This window comes from Apodemus sylvaticus, chromosome 16 (assembly GCF_947179515.1).
Source record: "Apodemus sylvaticus chromosome 16, mApoSyl1.1, whole genome shotgun sequence".
Taxonomy (NCBI): Eukaryota; Metazoa; Chordata; class Mammalia; order Rodentia; family Muridae; genus Apodemus; species Apodemus sylvaticus.
The window spans coordinates 3965706-3989296 of record NC_067487.1 but is presented as its reverse complement, the minus strand read 5'-3'; the positions used below and the strand labels follow the sequence as shown (position 1 = coordinate 3989296).

The 23591-nt window shown below is 46.5% G+C and overlaps 1 protein-coding gene across 3 annotated transcripts; it reads right to left on the bottom strand.

Moving 5' to 3' along the window:
• Positions 1-6370: 6370 nt before the first annotated feature.
• Slc6a18 (solute carrier family 6 member 18) lies at positions 6371-19996 on the bottom strand. Of its 3 annotated transcripts, none has more exons than XM_052159947.1 (11): positions 19840-19996; positions 17953-18093; positions 17602-17739; positions 16704-16885; positions 14951-15061; positions 13735-13847; positions 11493-11621; positions 9706-9862; positions 8603-8807; positions 8024-8183; positions 6371-6536 (listed from the first exon to the last, which is right to left on the bottom strand). In XM_052159947.1, the coding sequence occupies exons 1-11, from the start codon at positions 19994-19996 to the stop codon at positions 6371-6373; spliced, it is 1659 nt and encodes a 552-aa protein (XP_052015907.1). The 3 variants fall into 3 exon arrangements, with proteins under 3 accessions (XP_052015907.1, XP_052015908.1, XP_052015909.1); XM_052159948.1 differs by having other exon boundaries at positions 8024-8153; XM_052159949.1 differs by lacking the exon at positions 8603-8807 and adding an exon at positions 8438-8528.
• Between the last annotated feature and the right edge of the window lie 3595 nt (positions 19997-23591).

Below are 23591 nucleotides of genomic sequence, written 5' to 3'. Positions count from 1 at the left end.
CCAATACGCGGCTTTTCCTTGCTCTGGCCCCATGGTGGAGCAGACAGCCACAGGCTCTGTTCAGCATCAAGTTGGAATGTTCAGGTTGTTGGGGGAAACACAGGAGGACAAGGCCACAGGAGCATAACCCAGTATATGAGCAAGGCCATGGATATGCTGAAGGGTAGAAATCACTGGGGACCTCTGGGGAACCTGGCATTCTAGTCCTCACTCCTGTTTTTGTGCTATATGCCCATACAGTAAAGAGTTTGTAGAAACACCTAGGATGAGTTTGTCCTCATTCCTACAACCCCATGCTCCCTAGGAGATATCCATCAGTCAGGGCCCTCCTGTCCATTCTCCTGAGATATCACCTATCCCCACAGATTAGCATGGCCACTCCCTGGAGAGAAGGCAGATCTCAGTAAAGCTAGACAAATGCCACTCAAGAGACAGCCTGCAGATAACATGGGGAGAGGATTACCAACATAAAGGGCACAGAAGTGTACAGAACAGCCTCCACTTTCTAAAGGGACTGACTGAGCTGGATTCACTAATGTCTCAGTCACCACCAATTAGCTTTGAGCAATTCTGGAAAATCCAGGATATCACTGGTGGGGCCACTGTACCTTGGACAGGGCTTCCAGTGCTGACGCAGCCTAATTGGCTTCAGCTGGCCTTGTGGCATTGCCTTGCTCATCTGCCGCCTTTTAGTGTATCCAAGTGACTAAGCCCAAGGCATTTACAGCAGAGCCAAGTCCAGAGACTGGATCATAAATGCACCCAGATTCCTGGAACTTCCATATAGAGAGGGTGTATGTTTGGAGCTCCTGGCAGCCAGCCTGTCAGAGCCAACCTTGTCCTACGGCAGAGGACACTCAGTAACAGAATCAAAATAGGCTTTAGAAATCTCAGGAGGCAAAGTCACAGCTCAGCATGAGACTAGAAATCTTCTACCTGGCCTGGGCATACTCAGGCTCTCAGTGCTCCAGTAACAATATGTCATTGACCAACCCACGAGGTGCCAGCATTTTATTTCTAGTTGTGTTGATCTAGTTCCAGCTCTCCTCAAGACCATTTGTATTCCTACCAAATTGTTAAGGCCTGGCTAAAGGCTCATGTTCTGATGGGCCCAAATCATGAAGTTACTGAGTTCTTTCTTCAACTACTATGTAGACTGTCATATCTGCTCAGGGTGAAAGAAAAATGGCAAAGTTATGGGGGTTCTCCTCTCTCTCTCTCTCTCTCTCTCTCTCTCTCTCTCTCTCTCTCTCCTCCCCAAGGTGTGCAAGCAAAGTGTGTGTCCCATGCAAAGAAGTTAGGTGCAGTGGTTCATGCTTTCAGTCCCAGAACTGTCTGAGTGGAAACAAGTGAATCTGTGGGCTTCCTGAATGTTCCAGTAACACCTGCTTGGTAAGTTCCAGGCCAGTGAGAGACTCTGTCTAAAGATCAAATCAAATAATTTTTAAAACATGGATGGTGTACTAGATAGTTTTCTGTGTCAACTTGACACAAGTTAGAGTCATCAGAGATGAAGGAGCCTCAGTCAAGAAAACGCCTCCATTAGATCCAGTTCTAAGGCATTTTCTCAATTAGTGATCAGTGGGGGAGGATCATGATGGTTGGTGCCATCCCTGGCTGTCCCTGGGTGATACTGAGTTCTGAGAGAAACCAGGCTGAGCAAGCCATAGGGAACAAGCCAGTAAGAAGCACCCCTCCATGGCCTCTGCATCAGCTCCAGCATTCAAATTCCAGCATTGCTTGAGTTCCTGTCCTGACTTCTCCCAGTGATGGACTATGATCTGGAAGTGTGAGCTGAGTAAACACTTTCCTCCACAACTTGCTTTTAGTCATGGTGTTTTTGTCACTGCAATAGAAACCCTAAGACAGACGGCTCCTGGGGAAGGACACTTTGTTCTCTGACTTCACAAACAAGCACACAGTGTCAAAGAACAGCAACGAAAAGGATTTGAGCACTAGGTGGCAAGGTCAATGGAGCCAGTCATGAGCTCCCCTGCAGGGTAAGAGTTCCTTTCTGCCCTTCTTTGAACACCTACACACTGGGCTCAAAACTTGGCACCTAGATGTTCATCTGTGTGGTGGTTTGAATGAAAATGGTCCCCATAGGCACATAGAGAGGGGCACTATTAGGAGGAGTGGCCTTGTTGGAGTATGGTGGTCTTCTTGGAGGAAGTATGCCACTTTGGGTTGGCTTTAAGTTTTCCTGCTTAAGCACAGACCAATATCAAGCTTCCTTCTTGTTGCCTGAGAATACAGATGTGGGACTCTCACTCCCTCTCCAGCACTATGTCTGCCTGCACTCTGCCATGATAATATGGACTAAACCTCTGAACTGTAAGCCAGATCCAAATAAATGTTTTCCTTTATAAGAGGTGCCTTGGATATGGTGTCTCTTTACAGCAGTAAAAACCCTAACTAAAACAACCTGTGAAGGCTACAAAAGAACTAAAGGAAATTCCCAAAATTTGATAGACTTTTCAATGTTCCCCTCACCCCAAGAGCTTATTGTTTTGGTTAGGGTTCCTGTTGCTGTGATGAAACACCATGACCAAAGCAACTCTCATCACTGTTCATCATCAGAGGAAGTCAGGACAAGACCTCAAATAGGGCAAGACCCTGAAAACAGGAGCTGATGCAGAGGCCTTGAGAAATGTTGCTTTCTTGCTTGCTTCCCATAGCTTGCTCAGTCTGCGTTCTTACAGAACCAAGACCACCAGCCCAGGGGTGTCCCCACCCATAATGAACTTGGCCCACTCACATCTGTCACTAAGAAAATTCTCTACAAGCTTGTATACAGCCCCCATCTTATGGATAAATTTTCTTTTTTTTTTTTTTTGTTGAATATGATTAACTTTTTTTAAAAAAAAATTCGATATATTTTTTATTTACATTTCAAATGATTTCCCCTTTTCTGGCTCCCCAATGGATAAATTTTCTTAATTGAAGTTTCCTCCTCTCAGATGACTTTAGCTTGTGTCAAATTGACATAAAACTAGCCAGCACAGTTGTGAGTAGAACAATGATAACAAAGATGTGCTGGTCCCCAACCTCCCAGAAATTGACTATGCTACCTGTTCATGAAAGTTACAGATGGAGTGAACAGGGCTGGTCTGTTGACCTATAGCTATGGATCATCCTGTTTATCTGGGTGCATCTGAGAGCATCACAGGGGTTGGTAAAAGGGAAAGCTAAGTAGAGCTGGGTTATAGAAACACTAAGACAACCACTGTTGTCTTTGAGTTCGAGGAAAAGGCCAAGCCTAGGAATGAAGGCATTACCAACCAGACTAGCAAAGGACAGGTGCTGCCCAGCATGCCTCAATCCTGGCTCAGTGAGACCCAATTCACACTCTGGGCCTCCATGGCAGTAAGAGTACAGATATGTTTGGGATGAGCTTCTGGTTTTCTGAGGACCAGTATGGGGACATGTGGCAGGAGACAGAAACTGGACTGAAACATCAAGATTGACATGGGAAAGAAGCCATTTTTCAGAGGAAGACTGGAGTCTTCCCCACCTGGACTTTTTTCTAAGGAATGGATCATATACCAGGCATGAGTGGGATGCACAAGCTTAGGAGAGCTGGAGGTTACATGAATGTCCAATAAAGGGTCACGGGCCACTTGCTCCAGTGTTCTTTGGGTTCTTTTTCAAGCTTACTAGCATAGTCTCATTCTTGGGAGTACTTTCTTTTTCTTAGTAAGCTATATTTCTATTTATAGCCACATATCGCTGGAGCAATAAAATACCCCCCTGAATTCAGATCTGTAGGTTGGCGCTCCTAAACACAATATCCCTGAGATTCTGGGATTTTTCTATTTCTCTATATCCATGCCTGGTTTAAAAGGTATAACTTTTCCCTCCATCTTCCCTAGCCCTTTGGCAGTGCTAGGATTTTCATCTTGTTTGTAATGTTTTTCTCTCAAACTTGAATTTTAAAAAAATGTCCTCAAGCTACCTTCTGAGTCCATTTTAAATTATTTTATTAATGAGACCAAGAACCCAACGGGTTCCTGACAACAGAGCCACTTCTGTAGCCCAGCCAGAGCTGGTACCCACAAACTTACAGACTCACTCCCTAGGCACAATGGTGGTGTCTTTCACAATGAGCTCCAGCTCCACCTGTTGTAAAAGAGGGTTGCTTCCCATACAGCAAGTTGACTTGTCTGAGCTTGGACTCTCCAGATCACCTAGGATACAGAATTACCCCTCACCCAAGAGTGTAGATGAACACTTCCCCAAGTATAATCCTAATCTTAGTCATAGGCTAGAGCTAGGCTGAAGAAAAATACTGAGAGAAGGGTGAGTTTCATGTGGCTGAGGAAGACATGGACACTATATCCGTTTCAGAGTTCACAGGCTATTCATAGAAGCTTTGTTCCCATGTTGACACTGTTGCCCTGAGAAGTAGTGTGCTCCAACAGGTCGTAGGTTTTGTGGTCCAGTTTTTGCTGGATAGGCTGTGCCAATGGTTTTCTCAAGGGTAGGGTCAACTTGAAGATACCTTGCATGTAGGTATGGTCATGCAGTTTCTGGTCATTCATCTTAGCTCTGCAATCTAGCCCCTCGTTCACCTCATCCTGGATAGTGCTTTGGCAGCCACCCCAATATCCCGAGCACTCATCAGGAGCTACAAACAATTAGCCTTTTTGATAGAGGCTGGTGACCCTCTGATGTTTTGGACTGCCCATATGTTGGTATGTCAACCTGTAAGCCACCCATTGGACATGCTTCTTGTCCATCTTTCCTTCTACCTGGATATTTTCATAGCTGTATCAAGAATGTGTGCAGAGTGGGCTATTCTGAAGAGGTTAGCACCCAAGCCCTTGCTCTCTGTGGCTAAGCAGGATTCCTAGAGTCCATGCTTCCATTTCAGTCCTGGCAGAAGGCATCCAAGGTGCTGGCAGAGGCCCCCTGCTTTTATGATGCCCTACACTGAAAATATTTCCCTGATAATAGGCCTCTATGACAACCCAAGTTTGAAACATGATGTGGACATAAAACACCCTGTATAAAGATAGGTGCCTCTTACATTCCTGCTTATCAAGAGTATTCGCCAGTGGCAGAATGGATGGGCATGGGCAGTTGTCATAGCTTAGGATGCTGGACCAAGTGCAGGCTTTAACCCTTTGTAGGCTTGAGAACTTTCTGTTGTACACCTGGGGGTCCATTCTGTATATAGTGCTCAGTGGAGATGCAGGTGGAGAACCGCAGAGACTTTCATGTTTACTTTGGATTCTAGGCTAGCCCTGACAAGGATGGCTTCCAGTAAGAACCACATTTGCACACACATAAACCTTTCTTGCTAAGAATGTGAGCAGTGTGGACAGCACTACTGTCCTTCTTCCCCTACCCTCTTCCCCCACCCCACCTCCACCCTCTCCCCCCCCCCAAAGGCACCGGGGTCTGCTGTGCCTGGGAAGTTACTGATATCACAAAGCCACTGGTTAGTATAGATGGCAAGAAGTAAACATCCTTGCCAAAGTCCCCAGGTTTCAGAGATGACCCTGGTATCACAGTCCTGATGGAAGGGGCAGAAAACAGAACAGCAGGGAGGGGGAAGGGTGCTCTGAACCTACTGTGATTTTGGAACCAGGGCCATACTACAAGGCTGTAGAGGCCCCCCTGGTGAAGAGTACCGGTGAGTGAACAGATGTGAATGAATAACTGGTTATCACTCTCGAGAGAGTAGAATCTGATTGTCCAGGAACCATTCTGTACTTTCTTGACAAGCAAAAATTAGATGCTTGAAAAATAAAAATGACAATATGTCTGGTGAGTCAGGGTACAGTCAGTGCCTCTTCAGCTGTGACCACCTCACCCCTGTGGCAATGATTATAGGCCTGGAATACTAGGTCCTCTAATAGTCTGGTATCTGCACCTGTGGATCTCTCTCTTTATAGATGTGGTAGCACCAGAATAATATGGGAGGACAAAGAAGTTTCCCACCAGTCAGGTTCCTCCCCCTGAGCTCAGCTCTACTTTGTAGATCAGCAATAGGTCTGGATTTCCAAAAATAGTAATGTGGAGTCCATTTAGAGAAAGTGATTCCACAGTCTTGCCACTATGCCAACAAAGTACACTTAGGGCTTCCCCAAATCAGCATAGATTCTAGAGTAAAGCCATGTCTACAGAGACTGTACCCTGTGAGACCGAGCTTTGAAGGAATGGCATCACACAGACACCCACTGGGAAAAACACAGCTACCCTGAATCTATGAGTCTTCCACCATACAGAAAGCTGGGAAAGCAATAATCACGTGGTCTCAGTAGTGGACAGAGTGTAATGAGGCTGTATCTGAGTCGCACAGGTCTTCCTCCCAACCCTGATCTACCCTAGCTTTTAGTCTCAGCAGTCTCTCTCTCTTGTAGCTTCAGACCTCTTTCCAGATGTGTATTCTTCCACTTCTGCTTGTACTGGGACAGTAGCTGAGCCAGAGCAACTCCAGGGACCCACAGTGAGGGCAGGAAGGACAGGAGCACACAGGTGACCTGAACCCAGCCTGGATAGAGCTTCTCCTCTCTTGAGGGAAAATGTTCCTGTGGGGACAAAAAAGCATACTCAGATATGTGTCCTGACCACACCATCCATCTCTAAGTGGAGCCAGGCTGATCCTTGGTCACCACCAATGTAAGTGGCCTCTTCACCACTCCCCTTCCTGAAACAACAGTGAGCACATGGATTCTTGAGAAAATGAAAGAAGTTTGGCCAGAATTTCCTCTACCCCACCCCTCCTGAGAGTGGGAACCACCAAGAGGCCAGTTGGGTTTGTACAACTATCACTCCGGGTTTCCAGCTTTCTCCTCGGTGATATGGCAACACCACTCATCCAATTTCAGATACTTCTTGTGTGTTCGTGTGGGAAAGTAAAAGGTAGAAAACTGTATCTAATGAGACAGTTTTCATGAAAACCTCTCAAGTATACAGCCTACTTTGCTGGTTCCTGCTGGGATCTTTCTTTTGGAATGACTTGGAAAGGATTGCTCTCACGATGAGGAGAGGCATGGGTGCAGGTAAAGGTCTGAACTGTGCACATGTGCCTCTGAGGACCTGGCAGTCAAGTAAAGGACAGGACTCACAGCTGGAAGAGACTAGCTTGCCTTAGGAGCCTGGGCAGACTGGGGTCATATTGCTAGTCATAAGACATCCTCTGCTCATCACTTGTCTTCTCACAGATAGAAAATGAGCAGTTTTCTGGCTATTTGTCCCCAAACACACAGACAATGAAATGAGGCCATGTCCCTAACAAGGAGGCTACTAAGACTTGTGATGTCCCAAGAGCAGTGGTCCTCAGCCTTCCTAATGCTGTGACCTAATACAATTCCTCATGTTGTGGTGATCCCCTACCATAAACTCACTTTTGTTGCTACATTATACACTTGCTACTGTTCTGAATCATAATATAAATATCTGTGTTTTCCACTGGTCTTAGGTGACCCTGTGAAGTGGCTTTTCGGATCCCTCCCCCACAAGGGGTCATGACTCCACAGATTGAGAACAGTTACCCTAGAGTCTAGACACCATGGGATCCACTCTCTGCTTACCAAAGCCCTTGCCTTGGATGCCAGCAGCCTCTGGCCTTATAGCCAACCATCATATATCTACAGCTCTAATTGCCCAACGGGATCCCCACAGTACTGTGGGAAGGACCTACATATTGGGGGTTCCAGGCCTTGTAGCTGGGCGGTGTCTGGGCCAGAAGGACAATGTAGGATAGGAAGATGCCGAACAGCAGCAGAGGGCTCACCACCCTCCATGTCACCTGCCAGTAGAGGCTGGGCCGCCGCCCAGTCATCCACTCAATGTCATCACAGAACCTGCAAAAGACACTGGCTCAGGCTTCCTGGCATGGCCTCATTGAATAGCCCATCCTTGAAAATCAAGAACAGTGGGCACCCTAACCCCACCCTGGATCTTAGGCTAGTATCTCAGCGTGTCCCCAAGATCTGGACAGCTGTGGGTATGTATGCCGCACCACAATCCCATTCCCTGCCATGCCCTGAGGTGAGGCATGGGAACAGCTCACCGTTTCATCCCATAAACGTGAATGACCCCCACCACCTCCATGAAGGCAAAGATGATCAAATTCAGAGAAGCTGCAAAACTGTCAAAGATCTCCAGCCAGTAGCTTCCAGACTGCAGTGTGAAGCAGATGGCTGTGAGGAAACTGACAAGGCAAATCACCCCTGGGGACAAAAGCAAGCAAAGTGAGAGACAGTGGGGAGGGGGTGGAGGGCCAGGAGGCCCTGGATATCCCTGCCCTCAGCCCTTGGTCCTCCATGCCCCTACCAGGTACTGTGACAGGCAACAGGGAGGACCTGCTAGGAATGGGGTTCAGCTTGCATAAGAATAGGAGAGGAAAAGTCCAGCTCTTTCTTCTCCCTTACCCCGATTCCTATCTTCCTTTGCCCCATCTTTTCCTTCTCACTATTTCGCCAACCTGGAAGCACTGGGGCTTCGCAGACTCTAGAAGTCAGCCTGGCACAGCCTTCTCCAAGAACACGGGACCCAGAGCTCTGCTTCCAGATGGACTGTTGGACAGTGGGCAGGATGGACAATAGGCCAAAGCAGACAGTGAGGGCAGGCCCTCCAGGCAATTACTCACCAGTCGTAGCCTCCTTGGGTATACATTTGGGTAAGATCCCCATGTCAAATATTGGTGTGATGACACTCTCCATGTTCCCAAACATGGAGGACAGACCGAGGGTGAATAGCATCCCAAAGAAGAGCACAGACCACACAGAAGCACCTGGCATGTGCAGGACAGCTTCTGTGAAAACGATGAAGGCCAGGCCTGGGCCCGAGGCACTCTGTAACACAAAGTCTGTGCTGTGTGCATGTCCACAGCACATACTTCACATCATAACATGTACATACCCATATCATGATACATGTACATCCATACCGTTACCTGTGAATGCTCCACTAAAACATATACACACTCACGGTGGCATATGTACACACACTCAGACATGGCTGTATAGCACTACAGCATGTACACACCACATACCCTGATACATGTGCCCCATAGAGTGACATATCTGCTCCATGCTATAACACATACAAACCCTCATTATGGCACATGTATGCCTGCACTATAACACATATGCACTCACACTGGAACATATACATGTCCCACACCATGACATAGGGATACCCTGCATTGTGAAGTGTGCTTGAGCCACAGCATCACATTTGCGCACCCTTTCACCCCGTGACATGTGTGTCACATACTGTGACATGTACACACACACACACATACACACACATACACACACACACACACATCTTCTGGTGTCAGAAGTGCTACCCTGCCTTTCTGAGAAGACATGCCACAGGCACACCTTTGAGAGAAGTAAGGTTTCTCTTTGAATAAGGCACAGTTGAACAGAGAATCTATGACCTTGAAATCGGGGACCAGGAGCTACTACCCTGAGAATCTTCCCCGAGTGGCCATTCCTAGCCTGGTGCCTGTGGCTCCCCAGCATTCACTGACCTCTATGACCAGGCTCTGGCCTCTCCCTCCTGGGTTCTCTATCCCAAGAATGTTGTTGTTCTGAGGTCATCCTATCTGCTAGATGCAGATGGGCTGAGGTGCTTTTTTTGTAGTTTCCTGTGGGATATGTCCCCAGCCTTTTGAAGCTCTGAATGCTCCCTAAATGGTCCTGGTTTTTAGGGACATCCCTCCCTTCCTGTCCCTGTGGGTACCTTATCAAGAAAATCTTCCAAATGGCAGGTCTTCAGGGGAAGTTGGGCCACCCTCTCAGCCTGAGTGGCATTCAGGTACATGAGGACAGATGGGTACTCATCCCTGGAGATGCTAAACTCTGGAAGGTCAAACTCATTGATGAGGCTCAAGATATTTCTGCAGGAGAAGAAAAAAGGCCAGTGAAGATGGAACTGGATACTCTACAATCCAGCAAATGTTCCAATGTTCCAGGAAAGTTCTGCAGCACCCAAATGAGAACTCCAACTTTCCTGGAGCCTTTGGTGTCTCATGGACACCTGTATCTGACCATAATTAGAAAGGAGAAGTAATTTCTACCTGTGAACCAAGAATGGGGGCATCTTTATGTGGACATGAGTGAGAAGGATGCAGATTCTCACCTCATTAGTGAGGGATCTGACAGTAAGGGGATAGAAAACCTTGGCATCTTCTACTTGGTGCTGCTTTTATGAGTGTGTAAAATACAGGAGTTATAGGGCAGGACCCTCTAGATTTCTAAGAAGAGTCTGGGAAGCCAGGATGTGAAATGACATCACAGTTCCTATAGGCAGCTGGTGTCTAGCATGGGAAGCTGTAAAGGTGAAGTCTAAGTTGCTGTGGACACCTCACAATGCTGGAGATACTTGGAACTTCTGCTAAGAAAAGCTTCAAGCAACAAGAAGAACCAGTACAAGAGAAAGGTAATACAGCTACAGCTGACAAGACCATGGAAGTGGGGCTGCCAAGGCCTGTCAGAACTCATACCTCTACCCTGTGTCCTGGGTACCAGACACAGAGATGCAGGATTTCACATCTGTCTCTTCTAGTTTTCATTCTTAATTTGATTTGATCCTTCTTTTCTATTCTCCTGATACTCCCTCTTAGAATGAGAATGTTTCCTGTGCCAGTTACAGTTGCTTATAGCTAGGAGGTTGTGTCAATTTCAGAGGGGACTTTAAACTTTGACTTTCAAGCCATGTTACAACTGTTGAGACTTTGGGGATACTTGGATAGACTGGTTTTTCATTATGAGATAACCGTGTGACTTGGGATGGCTGAGGTGGAATGTAATGGTGGAAATAGAAAGCATCCCACATAGGGCGTGTGTGAAATCCTAGTCTCAGGGTGGTAGTTCTGTTTGACAGTTCTAGAGACTTAAGGAGGAAGTCAGTGACTGGAGGTGTATCTTTAGGAGAGTTTATTTTTGATCCTTTCTGTTTCTTTTATTCCTCCAATGAGTTGAGGAATTTCCATACACACACTCCTGATGTGTATGTGACCATATGAGACCAAGGAAACATGAATTGAACTTCCTAAAGTTTAGAATCTAAAACCATGAGGAAAACAATCCCCCTTGAAAGTTATTTCCACTGGGTAACTTTTTGCTATAGATAAGAAAAGCAACCAGTGCATTCCTCTTCTACAACCCAGTGACCATAGCCATTGCTCAGTTGCATTGTAGCCTCTGCCCTCTCCATCACAGCTGTCTCTTCTGTGTCCATTTCTGTCCATTGGGACATCTATCATTGCTTTAGGACCACTCTGCTCCAGAATTACCTCATCTCAATTCCTACTTTACTTCCATCAAAGGTAGACTTACTTCTTAGACCTACTTTTAATCAAGTCATATTCTGAGGTTGCCAGTGGACAGGAACCTTTAGAGGACACTCTTTAGCTCATTACCCTGGAGAGGACATACCAATGCATTCTGTGCATATGTGCATACTCCGCTGTGAGCATCTGTCTTATGGCCTTGCCCTGTAAATCCCAGCACAGAACCCATGCTCACCTGTCCAGGCACTTCCCATAGTCATTGGATGCCTTGAAACCCATGATGGAGAAGATGGTGATGGATGCATATAGGGAGGTCAGGCTGTTGACCAGGGCAATAGTCACGGCGTCCTTCTCACAATTGTTCCTGAACACAAGCACATGGCCATCATGGGACTTTCTGGGTCAGAACCAGGCTTCCTATAGGAGGAAATGGAATGGTTCCCTCCTTAGAACTTCTATGGCCTGAGATATGCGCACTCTGAACTTGGAGGATGTGGGGGGGAGGGTGATCTCATGCTCCCAGGATGACTTCAGTCTCTCCCCACATTCCTTTACTACAACCCAGCTCAGGCCCTCTAAGGGTCTGAGCAGTCATGGAGTGGTGAGCATGAATGCAAGTTTTTAGAGACTGTCTTACAATAAGAATGCACATAGGTTCACTTTGAATGGATTCAGGCCAGCAAGATATGACAAACACTCATTTGGTCCCAGATCATATATCCTTCCCTAAAGTCTGGTGGAGAAGAGCCACTCAGAAGCCTCCTCTATCCCACAAAAAGGTGGATGACCACACAAAGTTGGCTTGGTAGAGTCTGTCATAGTATGACCCAGTGGCTTAACTTAGTAACACTGCATCCTGGGTGCTGTGTGCAGAGTGGGTATCTGGCAGCAGCTTCTGAATATATCAGCCTCATGGCTTTTTCAGGAGACTAGTGAGCGTAACTGTACATGTGTGCTTTTATGGTTCATGCACATGTCATACATATTTGGGTCAGCATCCTGCCCAGTGAGAGAGACATGTGAATACTGTCATCAAAAATGAAGTTGCTGGGGCTGGAGAGCTAGCTCAGTGGGTAAGAATACTCGTTGCTCTTGCAAAGAACACAAGTACCATTCTCAGCACCCACAAATATCTATAACTCGTCTCAGGAAATTTAACACTCTTCTGGCCTCCTCAGGCACCAGGCACTCATGTATGCACACTAGACAAAACACCCATACACATAAAAATATGTTAAAAAATTAAAAATAATTTAAACTAAGTCATTAAAAAATGGAGCTGTCAGGGCTAGAGAGATGGCTCAGTGGTTAAGAGCACTGACTGTTCTTCTGAAGGTCCTGAGTTCAAATCCCAGCAACACATGGTGGCTCACAACCATCTGTAATGAGATCTGATGTCCTCTTCTGGGATGTCTGAAGACAGCTACAGTGTACTTACATATAATAAATATATAAATCTTTAAAAACAAAAGGCTGGAAGTGGTGGCACATGCCTTTAATTCTAGCACTTGGAAGGCAGAGCCAGGCGGATTTCTGAGTTCAGGGCCAGCCTGATCTACAGAGTGAGTTCCAGGACAGCCAGGGTTACACAGAGAAACCCTGTCTCAAAAACAAAGAAAAAAAATGGAGCTGTCTGGGGGCTGGAGAGATGGCTCAGTGGTTAAGGGCACCGACTGCTCTTCCAAAGGTCATGAGTTCATATCCCAGCAACCACATGGTGGCTCACAGCCATCTCTAACAAGATCTGAGGCCCTCTTCTGGGGTGTCTGAAGACAGCTACAGTGTACTTACATATAATAAAGAAATAAAAAATTTATAAAAAAAAAAAAAGAAAGAAATGGAGCTGTCTGTCAGCTATAATAAAAGAAAAAACCAGAGATCATGACAGAAGGGAGTTCATTCACAATTGCTTAATATAGGGGCTCTCCTTGACCATGACCTCACACAGAGGCCACCAAAAAATAGTTCTGCAAGGACAACTACTAATCCTGTCTGACCAGCTTCTGCTTATTGGTCACTGTGCACAGCTTGTGAAATCTTCATCTTCTTTCGGATCTGACCATGGTCTACTCTCTCACATGGATCTGACCATGAGCTATCATGTCATGTGGTACATGCCTTCCCGGTGCAGTGCTTTGCTATTTCCAAATGGACACCAAGATTCCTGAAGCATCCTCAGCTGCTTTTGTAGTATAACACTAACAGCTCTGTCCAGCTTTGAGTGAGCGGAGTATTCTGGTAGACTCGAGACACTGCCACCAAGGCCCAACCTGGCAACCTTTAGAAGACACTTTGCCTTGTCTTCAGTAATACCTAAGGAAGTCTTAACAAAAGCCCTACTCAGAATGAAATTCTGTCTTAGAGTTCACAGGAGTTCCCTTACCAACAGTGTGGTTCTAAGTGGTTGGGTCTATCTCAGGTTTGCTGGCTCAACATTGGAACTGTAAAGGCACCCACACCACAAATGAGCTGCATACCTGGGTGGGTTGTAGCTTGCAAAAGCAATATGCCCTCCAAAGGCCAGGGACAGAGAGAAGAAAATCTGGGTGGCTGCATCCAACCACACCCGAGGATTCTGAAGAATCTTCATCTGGAATGAACAGGGTGGCCTCATTATGCAGAGGGCAGATTGTACCAGCTGGTCCATATGACTATTCCAAAACATTTGGCATACTCATGAGCAGGAGGGTGTGGCTCATTCCAACATCTCAGAAGTGAGCAGGCCTGGGGATAGCACCAGACCCAGTTCTGAGGTAAGTCTGGCAAGCCCCTAACTCAAGAACTTGTAGACCCAGGACTTTAGGGTGCATTGAGGGGTCGTGAGAGCAGGATATGTGTGTGTGTGTCTGTGTGTCTGTGTGTGTATACATACAGACACACATATACACATATATGTGTGTATGTGCATATATACATATAAACATATATATGTGTGTGTATGATGTGTATGTTCAAATACTTATGTTCAAATATATGTTCATATATGTGTTCAAATGTACATACACATGTTCAATTATGAGAATATATGTGTGTATATGTTCAAATATTTATGTTCAAATATATGTGTTCAAATATATACATATATATGTTCATATATGTGTTCAAATATACATATATATATGTCCCCTTATGAAAATATATATGTGTGTGTATATACATATATATGTATGTGGGTATGGGTGTGTGGTGTGTGTATATGTTCAAATATTTATATTCAAATATATATGTTCAAATATATTCACACATATGTGTGTGTTCAAATGTATATATATATTCCTTTATGAGGATGTGTGTGGTGTGTGTGTGTGTGTGTGTGTTACTATTCCAGGGACTCTCATGGACCACAACCTCACACAAAGGCACCGAAGAATACTTCTGCATCCTGAGTCTTGTAGCTCCCTGTTATGGGGAGCAGGACAGAGGTCAGTACCTGCTCCAGATGTAGGACACATGGTCCCCAGTCAGCCCCTCCCTGAACTGCACTCAGTTGCTCCCTACCTTCCTTCATGTGCCTCCCACTCAGTTACCTACTTGTCCTGGAGAAAAATATTGTGTGCTACCATGACCCTCCTAGTTCCTGTGGGATCCCTCATCCTGAATTACCTTGGCAGCCCTTACCTACAACATGCCCTTGGCAGCCCTTACCTACAACATGCCCTGGCCATGATCCCCGGAGGTGTAAGGTCTACTTACATTGGGAGTAAACAGGTAGGTCAGGCCCTCTGTTGCTCCAGGCAGTGTCAGACCTCTGATGAGGAAGATGGTTAGCACCAGGTAAGGAAATAGGGCTGTAAAGTAGATCACCTGAAGATAACAAAGTATGAAATGTGGCCTGGCATGTGTCACAAGAAAGCCTTTGTGGGAGCAGCTGGGTAGACATTCAGGGCCTGCGTACCAGTACTCTTCTGAGACCAATCTAGAAGTAAGTGCTTAGGAATGTGAGGTCAGGGCAAGGTCAGATTCATGATTTGGGCTCATAAGCAAGCATCAAGTGATCAGGTATGCCTTCATTTTCTCATTTGAGCCCTGTAGAGTCAGATGAGGTGAACACCGAGGTCCTAATACATACAGGTCTCCCTCAACAACAAGGACCGGTTCCCTCCTCTTCTTAGCGTTTGCTCTAGCGTCCCATCTCACCCTCAGCCCTTCCTCTTATCCTCCAGTCTTTTCTCATTCCCAACCTTTGTTCCCCTTCCCCAGCCTCCTCCTTCTCATATCCCAGACTCCCCTCTTCAGTTCTCCCACTCCCTTTCCACAACCACAGCCGCATCCTCTACACCTCCCCTTTCCAGCCTCCTCTTTTTATACCTCTTTTGAAATAGCTGTGGGCTCTACTTGATCTTTCTTAGGCAGTCTTGTTTCTGACCTGGTATCCTTCTGAACTCCTCTTCAAGCTCTCTCCAATCCTCCTTCTAAGCCCACCGGGCACTTGCTATGTGATAAAAACCCTCTCTATCTCCTCCTCTTTTCCCTGATACTCCAGATGGCCACAGGGCTAGGCCCTTTCTACTCTCCCCTCCTACACGGGCCCAGCATTGCTCTTAAGCCAGTATTTTAGGCTTCTGTTCACTAAGGGTCTGTGTGAAAAGGACCTGCAAGGGACAATTATCTTTGTGGGTGCATAAACCCTATGACACAGACCACAGAATTTTCTACTACATTTTCAAGCGCTTGCTGAGAACATGACAGGCTGCATGGATTCTGTGCAGAATCTCTGCAGCCAACTGTCAAAGGCAGAGCCTGGGGGTAAGGGTCTAAATAGCCACCTGAACAGAAGCTGCACATGACAACGTGGGAGACTTCCAAAACCTCTCATTCCAAAGAAGCTATGTAACCAGAAGTACCTCTGTCCTCAGTCTCTGAAAGGCAATTACCTGTTTATAGCAGAGTCTGACAATGCTTGTGCTATTAACACTTTATAAGCAAAAGCAGTGCCAAGCCAGGAGGAAGAGGGGGAACAGAAACAGGATGAATTTCTTAAAGGCACAGGATAGGTGGGGCCAGCTGGTTATGAGTAGAGAAAGGACAGGAGTGGAGCAGTCAGTGCTATTGGCAGCTCTGTAGCAATCCAAGGAGAACAAGTGGAACTTAAGTTCTCAGAGAAAGAGCAACAGGAACAATGGTTTGTCAAGACTCACAGAAGAGAAACTGATGGAAAAGCTGGTCCCAGTCACATACATTGGTGTGGGTGGTTTCACTGTCAAAAATGGTCAGAATGGGATGAAAGAGACCCAACAAGAGTACATATCTGACATATAATACACCCAGAGGAGGGTGGACATGCTTTGTCAACACACAGAAGAAAGTCGATCTCCATCAGATACAGGTCAGTTTCACGTAGGCAGGACTGGGAAAAGGAAGCACTGAGTAGACACAGAGGTCAGTCTAGAAAGCATCTCTGGCACACAAGGCTCCTCACACTCAGCGTGCAGGCAGTGCAGCTCACCTTCCCTGTGCTCTCAATGCCTCTGATGACACACAGGTACACAGTTGTCCAGCAGGCCACCAGGCAGAGGAGCAGCTTCCATTGGATAGTGCCTGTGTTGCTGATGTCAGATGTGATATTCAGAGTCTGTCGATACCAGAAATAGCTCACGGTGCCACTGCTCTGGCATTCCTGCACAAATCCTGGAGCCAAGATCACTGTCACTGGCTAGCCACAGGGTTTGGGGTCAGTCCATACCATTAGCCAAAAACTATAGGTGCCAGCGTGGCAGACCCTTCACAGCTGGCCTGTCACTCAATCTGCCCTTAAAAGGCCTACCTAGGTTGTCTTTACTGCCTCCCTTTGGGGCTCAAGAGTCGTGTGTGTGTGTGTGTGTGTGTGTGTGTGTGTGTGCACATGTTTGCATGGAGGGTAAAGGATAACTTTGGGTATCATCCTTAGAAATGTCATCCATCTTTGAGACAGTCTTTCATTATCCTGATATTCACCAATTGGGGTAGGTTGTCTGGCCCGTGCACCTAAGGATATTTCTTTTTCTACCTATCAATACTGGGAATATAAACATGTACCACAACATGGGGATCAAACTTAGATCCTCATGCTTGTGAGGCAAGCATTTTGCCAACTGATTTCTCTCCTTGGTCTCCACGAGCCCTTTCCTGTTTCTCTTTGGGCCCAAGGCTAAGATGGAGAACTCTGCAAGAGACTAGGTGCCTCTATGAACCAACCTGTCCAGATGGCTCTAGATTCAGCAGATAATCAGAGGCCAAGAATGGAGGTGAAGGACTGGATTTCAAATGTGCCCTGCAGGGGAGAGACCTGACTATGTGCCCTGTAGTTTCATCTGCATCTGCCCCAGGGCTGCACATAGAACCTCCACATCGCAATTGGCTCTCACCTGTTCTGTTGAGATCCAATGGACAGGTGCTCCAGGGCAGCGGGTGTTGGAAGGAGTTGAGGAAGAACCATAGAACCCACAGGAGAACGGTGTTGTAGTACAGGCTGATGAGGAAGGACACTGAGAAGCAGCCCAGACCTGCAGACACGGTAGTGCACCCAGGACCAGGTAGGGAATGAGTGGATGCTTTCCCTTAAATATGGCCTGCCACCATAGCTTCTGTCTTTCTAATAACCTTCACCCTGTTTTCCTATGCCCGCCATGTCTCTCACCATAGGTGTGCCCCCACAACACAATTAAGAGGTCCCCAAGAGATCCAAGCAGATGGCATAGTATGGGAAGGAAGCATACCTACTCCGCCGAGGTAGGGGGAGATGGTCTTCCACACTCCAATGCTTCCCCTCCGTAGCCGCTGGCCAATGGCAAGCTCGATGTAGAAAAGTGGGATCCCCTCAAAGACCAGGGCAATGAAATAGGGGATGAGGAAGGCCCCTGCAAAGACACAGGGTGAGGCCAGCTCCCAGATGCCCATAGCGTATCAGTGTGGTTAATGAAATGACACATTAGGCTGTGCTCAGAACAGTTTAAATGCAGTGCATGTTCCCAGCATGTAGTTTGGCAACATTACCAGAAAGAGGGCCAGCAGAGGCCTCAGGAGTGACATGGGGAGCCCACCCAGACATTAGGGCCTTTGTTGCTAATTTTTTTAAGGTAGTAACTTGTCTGTCTGTTAAAGTGCTCATTTTGCAAGCATGAGGATCTGAGTTCAATTCCCAGAATCCATGTAAAAAGGCTGGTCATGATTACAAACATTTGTAATCTAAGCTCTGGGGAGAGAGAAATAGGCAAATCTTTTGTAGTTTGCTGGACAGCTAGCCATTGCCTACTTAGTAAATTTCAGGCCACTAAAGAATAGTGTGTCAAAAATGAGGTAAACAAACATCAGCTGAGGCTGTCTACTGGTCTGTGCAGACACAAACACACACACACACACACACACACACACACATTCACACACATTCAGTATAGACTACATATCCCAGGCTATCTCTGGAATCCACAGTGTTCCTGTCTCAACCTTCTAAGGCATTACTGAAATGCCCTAGGAGGCCTGTTTGGAGAAGAATCAAGGCTAAGGTGCCTAGCCCCAGCCCAGTCTGATGGAAACCCCTATGAATTGACAGAAGTCCTACTGCCTTCTCCTTGGTCCTGTTTGTCTGAATTTCAAAAGGGTCAACAAACTATAAATCTTGGAAGAGCTTTCTTATCTGATGGTATGACTCTGTCTGTTCTATCTGCCCTTGGCCCACGGAGGTAGGGTCTGCTCCACCCACACATGCACACACTTTTCCACCACAGTTTTCTCTGTCTTTGTCCCCAGTCAGAACAGCCAGTCCCACAAGCTCACACCCCTTTCTGCTTCTAGGCAGTGAGCTTAGAACCATGGTCCCTGAAAATGAGGCTCCCCATGTAGTTGCAACCAATGCAGAAACACTGTGGAGTGGGAAGACAGACCTGTGCAGCCTGGGAACCCCAGAAATTAGAGAAGCTGAGAAATCTGAGTAACAAGTCAGCCTGGTATCCCAACCCGGCCCCACAAAGTCACAACTGTCCTGACACCTCGGGACAAGATTGGGAGATGCTCCATGTTAGCTCTCATGATCGCACAGCCTATTTGTCTCTTGCACCACAGTATGGAGATATCAGTGTGAGTACCATGAGTTTGTGGCTATATGAAGAGAAAAGTGCTTGAGAGAGGGAGGCTCTGTGTGTGTATGGAAGGGGGCTTGACTCCTTTACTAAGTAATAGGCTCTCAGAAGGAGACAGTTTAATGGTCAACAAAAAAGTGTTCATAGTACTAGGTGCCCTGCAGAGCCTCTGCACTCTCAGGAAGAGCTGCTGCCTTGGAGTGAATCATTGGTGAATCCAAGCTCTAGCTATAATATTATGCAAAGAACCAGGAAAAATTAGCTCTAAGTCCAGTTAGACACCAAGGTGGTGATGGGAAACCCAGAGGCTGCTGCTTGCAACCAGAACAAAGGCATGATGTAGCAGGCAGCAATGGTGGAACATTCTACCCTTACTCAAGATCACAGAAGATTGGATACCAGGATGGGACTCAAAGATACTAAGTTATTCTTTAGATGAAAGCAAATTAAAATTTTCAAGAAGAGAAAGTTGCAACTCAATGGAAGGAAATGTTGTGGAGAGGGCATGGTGTGAAACAGGCATCTTACCTCCCCCATGGGTCTGGCATAGGTAGGGGAACCTCCATATATTCCCCAGCCCCACAGCAAAACCGATGCAGCTCAGGAGGTACTGGAGTTTGTTGTCCCACTTGGGTCTCTCATCTTCGATGTCCACAAGTGGGTCCATTCCTGAATCCTGTGCCATGCTGAGCAGTCACCCTGGGTATGGCTGGGAAAGCTGGGTGTACAGTGGGTACTTTGCAGCACACTAGTCCAGAAGGCCCTCCGAGAAAGCTAAAGCATTCAGCCCCTCCTTGAGTCATTTCTCCATTTATTTAAAGGAGCCCAGTTAATTGATAACTGGCATGAAGTTCTGGCCTACTGCAGAGTCCACCTTCAACACCCGCATCTACCGGCCTATCTGTGTTTTTCTGTACCATATGATCAGTGAATAGCAGAGCCTTCTAGCACCACACTCAATATAGACCAGATGCCCCCTGGGACCTGCAGGACTCCCAGAGTAGGAAGTTCAGTTGACCAAGGGACTATTTATTCTGTAACTATTTATTCTGTAACTAAGCCTGTGATATAAGTAGTATATGTTCACTTTCCCTAAGAGTCAGTAGAGCATTCCCCAAACTGTTTGCTTCCTCCAGGTAATAATAGCTTGAAGTTCATGGCAACATGTGGACACAGGTGTTATGGTTCAAAACATTGTGCCAGGCATCCTAATGCTCTTCCTATGTTGCTCATCCACCCCAGAGGCATAGTAGCCCAATATGTCTGCAGTTTTCTCTCATAAAGTTTCTGTAAGTGAACTTTGAACATAGAGCCTACACCTGTTGCCTTTGTCCAGTACATCCTGGAGTTCTTTGGGTTCTCCCACTGAGCAGTATGTTTTGTCCAGAGTGCATACTACTGTCCAAACCACACAGCCACTGCATCAGTCCTTTTGGGCTGTCACGGGTACTACTGCAATGAGGAGCTGCCCTTGGCTTTGTATGGTTGGACATGGCCTTTATTTCTCTTGAGACATGGAGTCAGAAGGAGCCTACCACATGGTTAATCTCCAAGTACACTTATTTTTCAGGTATCTGTCTATGGGTTTCATAGCTAGTTTTAAACCTCCATGGTTTGAGTTTTTCAAGAAAAACCCCTCCTCCACCCCCAGGCTACACCTGCTCCAGACCCTTGCACAGCTGAGAAGACCCTGGCTGAGAATAGCCCTCAGCCACCTATGAACAAGAGTTTTGAGGGGTGGGCACAGAAAGCTTCTTCCTCATGTTCATGGATTCAAGGGGCTTCTTCCCAACTTCATCCTCTGTACTAGTGACCTCACTGTTGTCTGGGGTAGCTGGGAAGGACAGAGAAATGCTACCATGTGTGTTTGTGATATTCCCAAGATTCTGAGACTCCTCCCTCATGATGCTTCTCCCTGGAGACAGGCTAAGAGCATCTTAAGCCCTTGAACCTATAATTCTCATCCTCCTGCTCTGTCAACTGCTATGTCAACTATGCGGCCACAATTCCAAATATATATATTGCATAAGTTCTATAGAAGATCCTATTTTGAGCATGAGGGTAAAAGTGAGTAAAGGCTTGAGAAGAGGCAGGAAATGCCAGGCAGTGGTGGCGCATGCCTGTAATCCCAGTACTTGGGAGGCAAAGGCAGGTAGATTTCTGAGTTCGGGGCCAGCCTGGTCTACAGAATGAGTTCCAGGACAGCCAGGGCTACACAGAGAAACCTTGTCTCAAAAAACAAACAAACAAACAAACAAACAAACAAAAACAGAAGAGCCAGGAAATGAAGGGAAATGGAGGGTTTGGAGGAGTATCTTGGGTAGGGGAGGCACCCTTTGTTGTTTCCCATATGCTGGGCGTGTTTCTGTGATTCTCTGTCATCCTGCTTTCCCCCATCTCTCCACCTCTGTTTCCTCTGACCTTATTCCCATGCAGCCCCTGTGTTCCAGGTCCAAAGACCTGCTGGTCACCTGCCAGTAGGCATCAGAATATATAAGACTACACTTCCACTGCCTTAGTCTTAGTCTATCCCTCTGGGCTATAGGGACCTCTTCTACTGTCTGAGACATAGGACTGGACTTGCTGACCACGGCATCCCTGCAAGTTCTTGGTGCCTGCCATGGGCCAGGTTCAACCTTCTATGGCTGAGCAATGACTCTTAATCCAAGAAAATTACATAGGAGTGCTTTATTGAGAGAGATGCATTTTAGACCCAACAACCAACCTAGATTTCTGTCACACAGAGACTCGAGGCCTAAACATAAGGCATGGACCAGAGATCGCAGAGAATTTGGTTGGCCTCCAGTCAGACCACACAGGAACAGAAAGGAATCTCCATTACGCACACAACAGGGCATATATTGATGTCTATAAATACCAGCAGTTTATTTCCAGCTGAGGTTTCAGAGGCCCAGAGTTGGGACCCACTGAAATTAGTGTGAGACTCTTCATAATCCCTCTGGGCCAACCCCCATCTTGTGCCTATGTATGGTTCTTGAGGTGATGGTACTCAGGGGATCAGTATGTATAGAAGGGTATAACAGGACTGCAGTTTGTGGTGGATAAAATGTGGTTGCTGTTACCAAGTAGGAAGAACATGACATCAGGGCCCACCACAGTTTCTTACTGCTTTTTATGAGGATTCTCAGAAAGTTTAATTTAACTTAAGTTTGGGCTTTCCCATGGAAATAAGAGGACAGTAGCTTGTACCAAACACCCCAAGACCCAGGTACTTGTGGCTAAGGGTAGATGTGAACCCAGGAACCACTAGCCTGTTGGGAGGAGGGGCAGACATAGCCCTCCCTGGCTTCACTGACTGCCACAGGACTGAAGATTTCTAGGCTTCAGTCACCGGAGAGACCATTTCCCTTGGATTGTTCTCAACAGCAGTGGCCACAGCTGAGTTACCCTGTAACCTTCCTTTTCCAACATTTGGCTAAAGATTTACAAGCTCATGCCCTCTTCAGAAGTGCACAGAGTGGCCCCTGCTTCAGAAGAGAAGGGAAGGTCAGCTTGGCCGCTCAGCAGCCTGCTCAGCGACCAATGATTAAGCAGGCATGCAGGAAGTGAGGGTGTATCAGGTCCGACTGAAACAAGTCTTCTCAGCCTAGCCAGTCCACCAGCTTCATGTGCTTCTCCTTAAAGAGCAGAAGAGCCTCAATCCAGCCTTCACAGCAAGGGACAGAGGGCTGGCTGGGAGTGGGTAGTGACAACATTCCCAGGAGCCAGGTTAGCAGTACATCCTCACCTCTACCTTTCACTCACAGGGAAGGAGACCAGACTGGACCCTCTACATATTCACTTTTGGCTCTTTGCCAGGATCTTGCAGGGAAAGGTAGGTCCTGAGCTATGTCTGTCCCCAGGCTGTTGTCCATGCCCTATAGTGAGGACAAGCAGAGGACAACTAGGCCAGAGTGGTAAGCACTTCCATTAAGAGCATGTAAAAAAATTTTTTTCACATGTGTGTCATGTGTACAAAGGTAGCATAGGCATGTGCACATACCTATTTGCAATGAACAAACAAATGAACATGGGGATGCTCATACACATACAACACAAAATTCACTTGTGAAGGTACACACATACATCAGACATACATATATAATAAGTTTATGAGTGCACGTTCATACATGTCATAGATTCCATATACACATCTCAATAGATTCCACCTGTGAATATATGTATACACATGTGTGCACAGATGTGTTAACATGTGAGCATATATATACATCTAGATAACATGTGTGTGTGCATATATACATGTGTGCATAAATATGCCC